This window comes from Gallus gallus, chromosome 2, assembly GCF_016699485.2.
Source record: "Gallus gallus isolate bGalGal1 chromosome 2, bGalGal1.mat.broiler.GRCg7b, whole genome shotgun sequence".
Taxonomy (NCBI): domain Eukaryota; kingdom Metazoa; phylum Chordata; class Aves; order Galliformes; family Phasianidae; genus Gallus; species Gallus gallus.
This window is the reverse complement of record NC_052533.1, coordinates 132,649,022-132,664,893: the sequence shown is the minus strand read 5'-3', so window position 1 is coordinate 132,664,893 and position 15,872 is coordinate 132,649,022. Positions and strand designations below refer to the sequence as shown.

The following is a 15,872-nucleotide window of genomic DNA, read 5'->3' as shown; positions in this document are numbered from 1 at the left end:
GATGTTTAGTTAGATACTTTTGCTTAGACACAAAATATTACCCTTATTTTCATTGTCTGCAGTACTTTTTGGATCTAGAAACAAGTGTCTTCTGTATGAAGAATAAAAATAAAGTATAAGGCATGAGAAATTTAGTGCAAGGAAAAAAAATGTTTTCATAGTATGTGCTCTGATAGATATACTTCATGTTCTGCTGCTTGCTACGATAAAGAATAAATGAACAGTCATATGATTCCATCCTCATTGTAAGAAACCTTGCCTGAGAAAACAAGTCATAAGACATGAAGTCATAAAGAGTAAGTGAGGCAGCAACTTGCTATTTGCCTGAGGAATGGAACAGATGGAGTTTCTGTCTAGTTACCAGTGTTTCATCAAAACATGAAGAAACTTAAAGCATTTTGAAGAGAACTTCCAACTTACTTTTCTTTCCTACGAATGGGCATATGACCATCTTAACTAACAGCTCATGGTCCTCCTTGATGAGAAAGATCAGAGACTAAGTTGAATTCCTAAAAAACAACAACAACAACAAAAAAAAAAAAACGAAAAAAAACCTGCCTACCAGGCTGTAAATTTCTTTTTTTTTTTTGGAGTTCTTTGGTGAAACAGCCAAAATGAAGTAATGTTATATTCACAGACTTAATGGACAAGGGATATAAAAGAAATATAAGCATAATGACATTATGATAATTAAGGAGCATTTAATGTCATGAAGATTTCAAACACATACATCCTTTTAAATTAAAACAAGTGCACCTCTCAAAGATCTTTATGTTTCCAATGTTTTTATGAAGAATTACAGATTTCTTATATTACCTGGTGTTCTAAATAAGTCACAAAGAGGAAAAAAAAAAAAAGAAAAAAAGCAGATTCAGTGTTTTTGCCATGTTTTTATGGTGCTACTCATAAATATGGTTAAAATCTATTTTAGCTTTTATTAGTTCAATTCATTGTATCACAGAACTTGAAAGTAGTAAGACCAAAAGGAAAGGACTATTTGAAAATAACTATGTATAGTATGCCCTTGATGTTTCCCTCTTCCAAAAATTTTGTATAATACAGAAATTTATATGATTGCAATAAATTTCATCATAAACTAAAGTTATGTGAGTTATTTGGTTTAAAAAGAAGATAATAAACTATGAAAGTTATAGAAGATCTCTATACTTCCTCTCAAGCTACTAAACCCTGAAGCGCTTTTATACTTTTGTCACAGGATACAAAATACAACTTCTACTGACATTTTCTGAGCTTGTTATCAAATGTTCATGAACTTCACTATGAATTTTCAAGATTTGTCACCTGGATCCTGAATGCATTTTTCATTTATTTAATATTTATGTTTAAAGCTCTCTACTGTAGCACTCCAGAGTCCCCGCCACATGGTTTCATTGTGAGTCAGACAGGTGGACAACTCAACAGTATGGTTCGCTGGGCCTGTGATCGAGGTTTTCGGCTCATTGGGAAAAGTACTGCTGTTTGTAGGAAGTCTCCATATGGGTATTATTCATGGGATGTTCCAGTCCCAGCTTGCCAAGGTAAAATATTTTGTAGTAAAATATAACAAGCTTTATTTTACTTTTTTATTATAAATGGTGTTGGGTTTTTTTTGGTTTTTTTTCTGACATAAAATGAATAATACCTAATAAACTTTGAAAAAAAACAAACAAACAAAGAAACAAAAAAACAACATTTAATTAAGAGGATTGTTATAATTTGTTAAGGCAGACAGATGCTAAAAATAGTGTACATCATTATGAGGAGAAAAAGGACACGAGGTTGAAATATGAAATCATTCAAAAACATTGTGAATGGTTATTAGAGTTCCTGTATTTTTGTGTTGGTTCTACTTTAAAGAAGTAATTTTACTTTTCACTGTAATTGCCACTTTATCATGATCAAGGAATGTTTTTAGAAGACTCAAAATTTGCTACATTTCCAAGAATAGGAAACTGGTCAATAACATCATTACTTTTGAAACCATTCTAATCTTTCAAGGTTTGCATTGAGATTTAAAACAGAATTAATCAGGTTAATTGAAGTCTTATGTCTCATAGTCCTATCCGCAATGGTTTCATATTTAGTTACTTGTGGATTATAAAAGCAAAACATGTTTCCCTTAAGAAAAATGATTATTTCACACCCATTGTAATTGTATTTTAATTCTTCCTTTTCTGAGAAGAATGTTACTCTGCTAATAACTTCCATCTTTCACTCTCCAATGAAACATTAGAATGATTTTTTCATGAAAAATGCAGTTCTGGTTTGTAACTTCTGTTCAGAATTTTGTTTATCAAAGAATTTACATTATTCTCTTTCATAAGCTGGTGAAAACCACTGTTATATTCATTTAGACTTCACAAATCACATGTTCACAGAAGCAACAGATCATTCATACAAAATCTTAGTATGGTGTTTCAACTAGATACTTGCATAAATTTTGTTCCTGTTGACCAGTGGAAATAAATGCTGTTTGAATGCTTCAAGTTAATTTCCAAGAAGTGTTTTTTGAAAATAAGCCTTTGAATTGCATCTATGCCTGTATTTGTAAAAAAAAAAATGGAAGTACATGCTATGCATTTGCTAAACATAATTGTTTAGCTTTTTTTCCTAGTCAGTTGATACAAGGGCTGCTTTCATGACAGCTATTTGTGGAACTTGATCAGACTGTTAACTAGATATCTGAAATAATGGGGAATGTAAAAAAAAAAACACATATCAGAAGTCAAGATGTCTTATCAAAAAGAAAGTTTGTAGGTGTAATAAAAATTATTTCATATATGCTATTTAATACATATTGATTAAGTAATAAAAAAATATAATTATGAATTTGATTTGAATTTGAATTATATGAACATCTTTAAACTTTTTCATCAAGTCCCTGTGTGCTGAAAGTGGTTTTTGATCATGATATGAGCCTGCAACTCACAACTCAGGTTCAACCTGAAGACACATGATTGCTGTAAAAACCCTCAGAACTAATCTGATTCCATACAGAACTGAAGTATCTAAACTTTCCTTTGCTTTGTTGAGCTGAAGATTATCCCCATGACCAGATGATACAGAAGACTGATATTAACTCTTGCATCAAAGTATTAAGAACATTGGTAAATATCTCTCATGTTCTTCAACAGAGGATATTTACTAGACATAAGGGCTTTGACATTCTCCCTAATACTGAGGAATACAACTTAAATAAAAATAGTTATCTTAAGCATGTACTTGCAGTTGTAACTTGCAGTACTTACGATACAGAGGATTAGCACTGTTTTATTAACCATTAAAATTTAAAATGTCAGTAAACTTTGTTTTTATTCTTCATAATTTTCCTCCTATTTTACCATGTAATACTAAGTGAGAAAGTCCCATCTTGCCTCCTGCTTTATGTTTTCTGTCATTTATAGGGTAACTAGCAAAGGCAGTTTAATTAGCTGTTTCATACATCTGAATTTAGGATTACCACTGCTAACTAGCCATTTAGCACAGCATAAAATATATTAGACCATTTTTATATAGCAGTGCAAAGACAAAAAAAAAGTTATTTGCAGTTTCTTTATAAGTAATGCATCATATTTTGATCTATTTGTTTTCTGACTCCTAAATGAAGATTACCAGTGAGATCACAATAAGTTTCTGGCCATCATCCTACAGGAAGGGAGGAATCTAAAATTATGAATTCCTTAATGATGCCTCTGCAATCAGCACAGATAATTATTATTTTTTTTATACTAAATCTTCTCCTTGTTTGCTGTTTTCAGGATATTTCTAGTCTGCATTTAAACTAATGCTTTATCTTTACATTTTTTTATTTTTCATCTGTACAATTACAGTTATCACTTCTGAACTCCTTCCTGTTGCCGGCGTTCATTAATGCCAATAGCCTTTTCGACTACCATGTTTTGTTGGTTATTTTTTTCAAATCCATAAGTTAATGTTAGATCAATTTTGTTACATTCTCATTCTTATATCTATATGAGTATAAATCTTGATCTTTGGACCTCTGAATAGAAACCATCAGCCATTCCTCAAATCACTATAGAATTTTACCTGAATATTCCAGATGTGCACTTTAAAAATAAATGAAGGCTTTTTTTACATTTTATATAAAGCCTAACATAAGTCAGAGAAAAGACTCAATGAAGCAGTGAGAAATAGAAAAGAAAAGCCTCAAGCAAACCTTCAACAGTTCCTTCCCATGCCATGAAGAAGAAAAAGGGAACTGCTTCCAACTCTAATACTGTATAATGACAATAATACAAATTAAAGAAAAAGAATTTACTATTCTATCTTCTAGAAATTAACCATTCTGCTTATGTAGAGGTACATTAAAGGAATCTTATTGTGAAAGTGTGGTACATTTCTTAAAAATGATGCTAAAATAAATCTATATGTACTGTCAGTAAATTTATATTTATTGTCTGGAAAAGCATATAATGTGTAAAGCCTTCTACTTTTACATTTTTTAGGCATTGGTATAGGTTTGAGTTAGTCATGTTAATATGCATGAGAACAATTAATACAGCTATAGTTAAGTTAAAAAATTTCTATTCTCATTATAAAATATTCTTTTTATTCCCAAATGCCTGACTGTAATGGGACAAGTGTGAAAACTCAGTAACATTTTAAATGCCAAAGAAACAGCTTAATTTTTAAAAGTGATTTGTAAGGCACTTTACAGAAAACTTTTCATAAAACTTCTTAATTCTTCACAGGTTTAAAATCCAATTTGTTAAGTTCAGAAGAGTTTATTACTGTATGGTTTCAGTAGTATTGCCTGTGTTTGTGTTGTTCCTGATGAGTGTTATCAGCTCTAGATGGATGTCATCATCAATACTTTTCTTTTTATTCCACATATCCCTAAGATATGAAAGGAAGCTATATCTGTTAATTGTTGTTATTAAATGAATCAGAGCAAATCAAGGAGTCAAAGTTCTTTTATAGGGTGAATAGTCAGATTTGAGTTTGGGAAATTGTAAACACAGAAACTCTTAACTGTGACATAACTTTTAATAAAGGATATTTGAGAGCTTTTTCCAAGACCAAAAATATTTTCTGAACGTCTTATTATAGATGAGTCTTTAGAATGTGATGACCCTCAGTAACTGATAAAGTTGGGTTCTTCAGAAGGCTGCATGTGCATCTTTGTAGTTGGAACTGTATTCTGAAGGTCATGATCATGGAATGGATCTGTTTCAGATATGATTACAATTATAACATTGATCAGCAAAAACAAGGTTTATACTATCTATGCTAATAAATAATGACCAAACATTTCAGTGATATATTTATTTTTTAGATAATTTGGATATTCTGTATTTTTCCTTTTTTTTATTTCTGTCAAGTTTTTTGGATATGTCAATAGCTTCTATTGATGTTTTCACATTTTTAACTTAAAAGCGGCTGTTTCATCCAAGGAAAATTCACCTCATAACTTCAGAAAACTAAAAATATCACTAAGTGATTCATTAGTATCTCTTTCTGTTTACATAAAAGATTGTTTATAAAGACTCAGTATGCTAGGATAAAGCTTGTTTCTTAAAAATTTTAAGGGAAAGATATATTTTGCTTATGCCAACAGATTGATTGTTTTTATGTGAACAATATGATTCAAATTTTATCAAGGAACTAATGGAGATCTTAGGTATTCAAAGGAGTCATTAATCTCAGTGGCAGATATAAAACATCTCTGTTAGATATTATATATATATAAATGCTGATTGCAGGAAGATGATCTGCAGTATGTGAACATGTAGTGCACTATGATATGTTTTTCAGTATCTGGATCATAAGCAGCAGCTGCTGATCTATAAAAAAGTTTTTTGGGGTGGATATATATATTATGCTGCGCTGATGTAACTGGCAGTGAATTTAGTTCTGGCAACTTCAATATGGCCTGAAACTTCTGTTTATCATTACATATAATTTTGAAGGAAAGAGCATGGACAGGCCTGCCTAATTTTCCAGCTGCAAAGTTGTTGAGAAATTTGAGATGATATAAACACCATTTATGTCACATGTTTTCATTTTAGTATCATGAGGGCTGTTTCTTTCTTTGTTGGTATTGAGTGAAATAATAAAGTCCTCTCAGATGTTTAGTAAAAATTAGAAAATAGACCTTATGTTTCATGAACTTGTCACTTTTGGTCATTCTAGGTTCATGATTTCATAGAATTTCGTGATTCTTAGAGCCTTCACCATCTCCTAATTTCATTTTCTTTTCTTCTAAAAATCTCTCTCTCTAATTTCCAGTATATACTATGATAGCCATAAGATATTAAGAAGACAGTGAGCAAATTAATCATTGTTTTCTGTGGTCTTTTTGTCACACTATGTCCTGTATTTTAACTTTACATGTAATCTCTAGTTTCTTTATATGAAAATTCAAGAATATTTTTGGATTTATTTTATTGCATTTGTTCTACTAGCTTTGATAGCTTTAGTGCTTTACCTGTGTCTCAGCTGTGATCATTAAACTTTGGTACAGAGCTATAATGTTACATTGCTTGTGAAGCAAATTTGTCTTTCATCAGACGAGCTCACAAAAAAGGCAACAACTAATCACTAGTTTCCAATGAAATGTACATAGTCTGAGAGGCTTGATTCTCCATAGCTACTCTTAGGTAGGATAATCTCTTACTGTTCAAGATTCTACTTCAAAGTAAAGTACTTAAGAATTAAGTGCCTAAGCCCTGTTTTGGGGATCAGATTTACATTATATGTTTGCTGTTAAAGTGTGGAAAAGACTTTTTTTTTTTTATTTCTCAAACAAGGTATTTTTAAAGAATATTTTTGTGCTTTCTCTCTGCTGAATAATAATATACATATATTTGGTGGGGAAAGGGGCTTGCATTTTCATTAGCTAATTTAAAACACGAAGGGTACATTATTCCTTCTTTGCAAGAGGAAAAGTATAATGTTGAAAGTTAATATTAGTGTTAGCCAGGGGTTACATATTATATCTGAGAAACCCAAAGTACAAACTAGATTTCTGATGCCTTAGTCAGGTGCTTTATTCATTCAGCCATGACGGTCCTACTTTCCCAGATACTGTCTATTCCATCTTCTTCAATTATATTCGCCATTTTGAATGAACAGCTGCAGGGTTATGAACCATGATTCTTTTTTTTTTTTTTTTTTTAACTCCCATCAGTAGACAAAAATTTTCTCTGATTTCATTCCCTAAAATTTTAAGGGAGATTGTTTGTAGACTTAAAATTCACATTAATGAGTTAAAAAACATTTGAATGAATTTATGATTATTGACATTACAGTACATAAAGCCTCTGAGACAAGAAGAAACTCACAGTGAAGAACAGATACAATGACTATGCCTTTCTCTTTAATCAGCGATATCTTGTGGAATTCCTAAAGCTCCAGTAAATGGCGGGATATTAACTACAGATTACTTAGTTGGCACCCGTGTTACTTACTTTTGCAATGATGGGTACAGACTATCTTCCAAGGAACTTACTACTGCAGCCTGCCAGCCAGATGGTACCTGGAGCAATCACAATAAAACACCTCGCTGTGTAGGTAAGTAACATGCAAAAAAAAAATCTAGTAAGAATGTGACTGTACATTATGTTTATTTATCAGAAGTAGAAAACACCATGTCACTTAAGCTTTCAGCTTTCAGGATACTTTATGTGTAATTGCTGCTATTACATTATTGGGAAGTATATATTTGAAATGTGTATTTGAGAATATACTGAAATATTCTATGGTGGTGGAATAAATACCCTACAGATTACTGAACATATTCAAGTGATAATTAATTTTCTGATAAATCAAAATTAATGGTTGCAGTGGTTTATATAAAAATCAGCTCTACAGTGAGAACTGAAATGTTTATATACTGTTCATAAACTCTATTTACTATCTGTAATTCCAAAGTATCTGGTATTCTGGGATGCTTCTTTGAAACTACTGCTGATTATTTATATCTAGCCTATCATTATAACCCTACACTATCTAAATTCTGGGAAACGTCACTGAAGAGAAAATGCCTGCTCAGTTCTAAGAAGTGGATAACTTCAAAGTGGATATGAAAATCCAGGTGACTATAAGAGTGATATAGCAATACAGAAATGGCTCACGCAAATTGAGATTATTTCACCCAATGAATTTTAGAAACAGGAAGAAAACATACTCTGGATTAATTTGCAAGGGCTTTCCCTTTTTCTTTTTTGTCTTCTTCCTGTAAATGCATTACCTCATGCCTTTTCCTCTGCCTAAAGAAACAAAGTTAACAGAGTGAAAGAAAGCAATATCCACCAAAGATTTTCCTCTGTGTCTTTTCTTTTGATCAAGGGAAAATTTTACGCTCCCTAACTTTTCTATTAGATTAGGGTAGTAGAAGAATATTTTTTCACTTGCTTTTGGAGGAGATACACGTAGAATTCGGACATGAGATAAAAGACATGTTGCTGCTGAAATCCCTTTCTTGATGTGAATATTATTTAACATGTCACTGCTGTGCAGCCTCTCCAAGTATTTAAGGTCTTATATAGTTCATCTGTGTAAAAAATAATTCCAATGTTTAAGTTTCCCTGGTATTTTAATAAAGGTTTTGATATCTGATATAACATGTCATATCAATTTCCTAACTATAAATCTATAATGAATTCAATTCTGGCATAGATTTTATCTACACCAACTGTGTAGCCCAGCATATTCTAGTCACTGCTCTAAGTCACTAATCATCAATAATAAATGAGAGAAGTGTAAGCTGCTAACCAACGGAACTTTAAATACAGCATTATTCTTCAAACGTTATGTCGCCATGTTTAACCTTTATTTCTAAATTAATAACAACAGATTTTTGTAATTTGCTTGTACTGAACTACAAATAACTATGTGTTTTTGTCATTCGGAAGTTGTTACATGTCCAAGCATCAATTCTTTTACACTGGAGCATGGAAGATGGAAAATAGTGAATGGCTCACATTATGAGTATAAAACAAAAGTAGTTTTCAGCTGCGATCCAGGGTATTATGGCTTGGGACCAGCATCTATTGAGTGTCTTGCTAATGGCACCTGGAGCTGGAGAAATGAGAGACCTTACTGCCAAAGTGAGTAAATGTTGGATCTATATCTGCTGTGTAGATTGCAGATTAAAATATTTTATTTTGCCCAGTTGGTAATTAACTAATTTGACATTGGAAGTACTTAATTAGAAAAGTTTTCCCTATCTTTAACCTTTTAACATAGTTTAATAGCAATTAATATTGTTCTAAAAATTGTTTGTTTTTCAATAAAATATAAATTTTCTCTGTAAAATTATTTTCAATTCTAGTAGAGTATTTTGGGGGGGGAGGGAGGAGCAGCAATAATAGTCTTTGTATACAGAGTTCTTCTACATAGCAGACAATACTTCAGGCTGCAACATTTATTTAGCTGTTTGATTAATGTTACATAGAATCATATGCATATGCATATTTCTGCATATATCTTTGTGATATACACGTATAAATTTCTGTTCTCTTTTGCTTTTATAAAGTTATTTCTTGTGGAGAACTTCCTACACCTCCAAATGGAAATAAGATTGGAACTCAAATCACATATGGATCTACAGCTATATTTACTTGTGACTCAGGATACATGCTTGTTGGCTCTGCTGTGAGGGAATGTCTGTCCTCTGGACTCTGGAGTGGAATTGAGACCAGATGTTTAGGTATGGGTACAGTTGTCTTGGCATGCCTATTTTCTTTCTCTGTAGCAGACAAAAGTAAGTAAAGTTAGTCAACCTATCTCCTTCTGTTACCCTTCCAAGTATAGATACTAAGTTATTGCTTTTTCTTATCAAAGAATAACTGTGCTAAACTTTCCACAAAATGATTCCCTTTTTCAGTATCTGCCACACAAGCAAACTTTGTGTCACTGTACCACTCCGTATGGCTTTATGATAGATCTATACATACACAGCAAGACTGATGGATTTCAGATCTGTCAGCTTTAATATATAACCTTATTAAAATAACTGCATAGTAGACCTGAACTTAGTGAATGTTACAGAATTAATCTGTACAATTGCAAAAGATACAATAAAAAATATGAATACATGGAAACACAAACACGAGCACTTAAGCCTTATTTCTGACAGAAAAATCACTCTCCAGGTATGGTGTATAGAACTTGAAAACCCTTCGGTTGTACTTGTTTAGCCATCTTCACTTATTTTAAATACTCAGACATCAGACCCTAAGCTGTTCATGAAAAAGGAACACATGAATAATGTAACAATTGCAGTATTTCATTTTAATTATTTAGTATTTTGTTTTATTTCTTTATCTGTTAATATGATTTGAGTAATAAGTGTAGAGGCATTGATATTAACTTTATATGCAACTATAGTTTTAGTGGAAATCAGAGTGGTGATTTTGTCCCAGTTTTAGAAAGTAAAATGAAAGACACAAGTATGAAAATATAAAGGAACATCTGTAAATGGAGATTTTTAGAAGAATCTGAAATAATATACACGTTAAGTGTGTAATGCAGATTTTTGTTCTTTGTGAAGACTGCTGTTAGACCTTTTAGACTGCTGTTTGCCCCAGATAGTTTTCTTTTAGTAATTCAGCATCACTTGGTTGGTATAAATCCTCACTTAAGCTTAATCTGAATGACTCATGAATGAGCAAAAGTGGTGCTTATCAAGCTGGAAGATTTCCTGACAAATAGCTGAAGGGAACAGGACGTTCTTATGTTTCCCTTTTACTGTGAAAACTATTTAGCGGAGGAGGAAAAGAAAAAAGAAGCTACTTATGTGTGCTTTTCTTTAGCTTTTTCAACCTTGCAGATTTTGGACACCATAATACACATGTAGTCAAAACGTGCCAATGTTTTTTTCATAATTAAGAGTTTATCTGCAATGGCTATAGCTACTCACGTTTGTAGAAATGTAAAAAATTAGAGGAGAGAAAAAAAAACAACCTTAACTTCAGAAATTGAATATAGTATATATAGCATGCAAAAAAACCCCAAACATATACAGCTTTTAAAAACTAGTGTTACTGGCTGAGAAAATTTATAAAAGGGAAACAGTGTTGGCTAACATAGTTGCTCTTGCATCGACCCTGTTGATTTACATCACTGTGCAGGGCTGAGATTTCTGGAAAGACTCAACCTGAGTTTAGTTCTTGTGCCTTCAGTAAATAATATGACATAAAAGGGATGGGTTCTGCTAATTACAAATGAGAAGATACATTTGTTTGTTTAGGAAGGTTGAGAAAGAAAATGTTTTTGGAAGATGTAGGAGATGGAAGAAAAGCAACAAAAGAGATGTAGAATTCTTGGGCAGGCATCAAGAAATAAGGGGAAAGGTCACCTGACCAAGGGAATGCTATGTGGTAGCATATGGGAGAAAGGAGATAAAATACAGGAGGAAGATCTACAGAGCATGTATTGAGATGATCTGAGAAATGCTATTTCTATGCAAACTTTGATTAAATTCTCACATTTGTTTTCAAGCAGTGAATAAAAGTAGGAAAAAAATATAATTTCCTTTTGTACTTCTAAAACCCTTTTTTCACCTCATAGTCATAGACCTTTTTGAGCATTTATCTGAGGGGTTTTATATTTTTACTTGCTGAAAAATATAGTCATGCTTGGATTCAATTGGCTACCAGTGTATTTCTCTTTGAAGTGCTGATGATTCCTTTAACACTTAGATAACATTAATGAAATCATAGAAGATAAAATAATAAAATTCTCCAGGTATTCAGTTTAAAAACTCATGCTATTTTTTCAAAAGTTCAGCTCCAGTCTTTCATTTAGTTATTATGTTAGACAACTTAATTTTCATCACATCTATATGCAGTTAGAAAAAAATATGAATAGTGAATAGTTTTCAGTCCTGTTTTCTCTCACTTTTTCCATTGCTATTTCTTTTCTTTCAAGGAGAAGAATAGTATTTTATGGGCACTGAATCTTAGGAGACATTGTTTGGCAAAGAAAATTAGAACATTTAATACAACTGCCTTTCTTTTGGATCATCGCATTTTTTTATTTAATTCATTTTTTTATATTTATGTAAGAAGCTGTCATCAGTTGGATTGAACGGGTGCAGAGCACCCAAGAAACTACCACCTCAATTCCAGCATCCTTGTATCAGGAAGAAAAGGCTAGAAGGCACAAAGAGTTCAAGTACAGAATGGGAGAGAATTAGTTGGTGGCAATAAAAATGCTTTAAGATTTGTATACGTGCCTAATACTGTAAATATTTTGGAGCCACATAAAAAAAGTGGACCAAAGGAAACTTGCTGTGGTCTGCATTTCTATCTGGTCCTCTGTAAAACAGGAGGACAGCAGATTATTTTTTCAGCAGACTGGAACAGGGATAGAGACATTTAAGGAAATTCTGTCTATTATTGTAGGTAGGTTAAGGTTGTACCGACTCCTAGATACGGCTATACGTCAGCTTGGTACTTCAGATAATGTGTAGTTCTACCCTAAAAGTTAATGAGTAATTTTAAGTATAAATTAGTCATGTAATGAGACCTGAGAGATCTAAAAGGGTTTATGAAAGTCTGTCTTTTTTATTTGTACTTTTGACCCATTTTGTTCAGAAAACCTAAATTACAGTACAGTACTATGGGAGTAGTCATATTAATGTCATGATCTTGGTTAAGCAAAATGCAGTGAGAAACTGAGTTCTGGATCTGTATTCTTATTCTTTCTACATAATGAGGAAAAAAAAGTTCAAATAATAAAATACTAACAAAAACGGCAATGACAAAATATATTTTTATAACTAGAAAAAATCTTGGGCTTTTGTTTTTTTATTATTATTAGTGTTCTTTTTTTAATGTCATTCATTAGCTAGTTATTAAAACTAGCCTTTTTTTCCAGAGAAGAAATACATAGAATGTGCTTGATCATAGTATATAATGAAAAATGTGTAAAAATAAGATTAAAAGGATAGATTATTTTCAGCTGTCTGCCCAACCTGAAAGAGGATACCTGATGTAAACTTACTGTTAGTCTTGGTGTTATTGTAAAGATTTGTTTGGAGATTTAATACTTGTCTTTATAAAATGCTAAGTATCTATCTGAATTTAAATACTGAAATGGAGTTTATTTGATCAATAAAAAAATGGGAAGTGTGTTTTGTGTACATCACTAATAGAGTTTTAATAGACCGAGAAAGGTAGCAGGAAAAAAAGCTAATTTGATTAGAGAGTGTTAAATGTCAGCATTTTTCACACACTCCATACAGTGGTATTGGGATACATTTCATCTTTTTTTATGCAAAATAACAGCAGTGTCATTTCAGTACTATGATTTTGTCAACGGTTTTTGGGCTGGTTTGGCCCAGTTCTAGTTTCTCTATAATTACTTTTCAAAAGCTATCCTAGAGTAGAAACTGATGATGTTGTAGACCTTATTTCCCCTAATATATGCTACTAAGTAAAACATTCCCATTGAATGTTATTCTTCATAGTTCACCCATTGCCTGCACAAAAAAAAAATAATGTATTCTGATTCAGTATTTTAACCTACAGTTTGCATTATGATCTACGGGCCTCAGCTGTATTCACAGCCTTGCTGTGTAGGTCTTTCATAGCTGTTTCATAGTAATATTGGAATGAACCCAGTCTTATGCACTGAAGTAAAGAAACTGAAAATGAACGAGGCTATACTAAGAGCAAGAGCATTCTAGAATTCTAGTCATGTGAAGTCAACTTATATACTACAAGGATGTTAGAATTTTTTTCCTTTTTCTTTTTTTTTCTTTTTTCTTTTTTTTAATACTAGTAATTATCATAACCTAATTCTTGGATGGAGATTTTGCTTAACATTTTTTGCTTAAGAGTTGTATTTGTATTGTATCATTTGCTTGTAATTGTTCTTAGAACTAGAATATTAATGTGGGGATTAAAAAAAAAAAGTGATCTGTTGAATAATAATAGTGCTATTAATCTTTCATCCATGGTAAGTCAATATTCAGTGTCTTGTTGGCTGCACAAAAAGGAGTGAAAATTAAAAGTAGAATTATTAATTCTTATTTTTTTTTCTGATCTATTTGCAAAATAAATTTCCTGGCACACAAGAGAAACAAAAAACAGGAGACAACATTTGCCTCTGTTCTCCCAGCAGCACTCTCAGCAGTCCTTTGCTCTCTAATTTCTTTTGTTTTCAGTTTTCTGCTTTTTTTTTTTTTTTTTTTTTCCTGGCAGATTTTGTTCACATTTACAGAGAGCTCTCTCAGTATGATACCCAGTTTGCAGTATTTGCATTGAGTCCCCAGTGAAAACAATCAACCTGCAAAGCTTAGCTTCTAAACTGTTTTAGAACTTGAATGCACTTAAGAGGAATAATTTAGGTATCTCATTGCATTATGTGAGATTCATTTCAAAATAATATTCAAATGAAAAAATATATTTGATATAACTACATTAAAATAAAATTTTAAAGTAGAAGTCTCATAAAGCAAAAGCCAGCAGAACTGATCCATGAAAATGACATGAATATGCAATAATAATTACGGGCATGTGTTTAATTTGTAATGAACATTTTGGAATTCCTTTCTCCACAAGTATCTTAAGAGATAAATGACTAAAGTGAAGAATTCTATTAATATTCATGAGAAAAATGAATTAACACCTTGATTTTGAATCACAGAATCATGGAATCTGTGGAAAAACAAACAAACAAACAAAAAAACAGAAAAAAAAATATAATAGAAGACTAAGTAATAATGATTCTTCCAGATCTCAGTGTTTTGTTTTTCCTTTCCTTCCCTTCCCTCCCCTCCCCTACTTTTTCCATACCTTTGGAAAAGTAATGATAGCAATTACTGTAAGGGAAAGATTTTAATTAATTTCCTTTGATGGAGATCAGGTCTATAGATTTTCAGAGTAAGAAAATAAAGCAAGTAAAATTGCTTCCAGAAAAATATTAGTATCTCACATTATTATAATGGAGAGAATTTATTCAGATGCATAAAACAGTGCAAATTTCATTTATGTTCTCAAATGTTCTCTACTCAGGAACTATGTATACTGTTATGTATACCTTATTTAGCAAACATACTAAGCTGCACCAACATGTCAGATGATGTTTTGAAAACTAAACCAGTAGGGCCAAACCTTATTGCTGTTGTTTGTTTATGTACTAGTTTTTTTTTACATCTCTTAGTCATAAAAATCCCCCATGAGACTTAAGCTTCCAGAGGCAAGAAAATCTCAGCTTTGCCAATGTGTGTTTTTTTGTTTTTGTTTTTTTTCCTATGGGAAGTTTCTAACCTTCAAAGACAGAGAAAAAAACATCAGAGCATTATAAAGGCTCCAAAGTTAAAAGGAAAGGACAAACAGTTTTGTCTCTAAATTTCTCACTAGCAACCTCATGGCTTTAGGGGTTTGATTTTTTTTTTTTTTCTTTAGAATTATATGACAAATGGGGAACAAAGGAGTTTGAGTGTCCAGTAATTTTTTTTCCACTTAAACTTAAGTACTAGTTGTAACACTACTTGCTTTCCATATTGTATTGTATTGTATTTTATTTTATTTTGAGTTCTCTGTCATGTGACATCATTTCCATCTTACAAGTTAATTGGTGAACTGTAGTGTATTTTTAAGTTCAGTAAGAAAAAAACGAAAAAAAAAAGACACATACTTACTTTCTTCCTCCACCTCTAGATTAAAAATGTAAGATTGAAGACTAGGCCAAAACATAGATAGGTTTTTGACAGGGCATTTGGATGTAGTTGTAGGATAACTGGATATTGTTGTCTTTAGCCTAAACAAATTCATGTTTGGGATTCTTTTGAGACTAATGTGTGAGAAAGGCAGATTTCAGTACTAAGTTTTCTAAAGAAATGTATTTCCATTGGAAGAATGCTGAATTTATGGTGTGTGTGGTTTTATTTTTGTGAT

The 15,872-nt window shown here is 31.8% G+C and overlaps 1 protein-coding gene across 6 annotated transcripts in view; it reads left to right on the top strand.

Annotated features, from left to right (window-relative positions):
* The window catches only part of CSMD3 (CUB and Sushi multiple domains 3), a 567,558-nt gene that overhangs the window by 505,071 nt on the left and 46,615 nt on the right, over positions 1 to 15,872 (top strand). For all 6 annotated transcript variants that reach the window (XM_040695846.2, XM_015283035.4, XM_040695845.2 and 3 more), the window contains 4 exons: positions 1,350 to 1,538; positions 7,348 to 7,533; positions 8,877 to 9,071; positions 9,500 to 9,673. In XM_040695846.2, the coding sequence (XP_040551780.1) occupies positions 1,350 to 1,538; positions 7,348 to 7,533; positions 8,877 to 9,071; positions 9,500 to 9,673 (744 nt within the window). The remainder of the gene's footprint in view (positions 1 to 1,349; positions 1,539 to 7,347; positions 7,534 to 8,876; positions 9,072 to 9,499; positions 9,674 to 15,872) is intronic.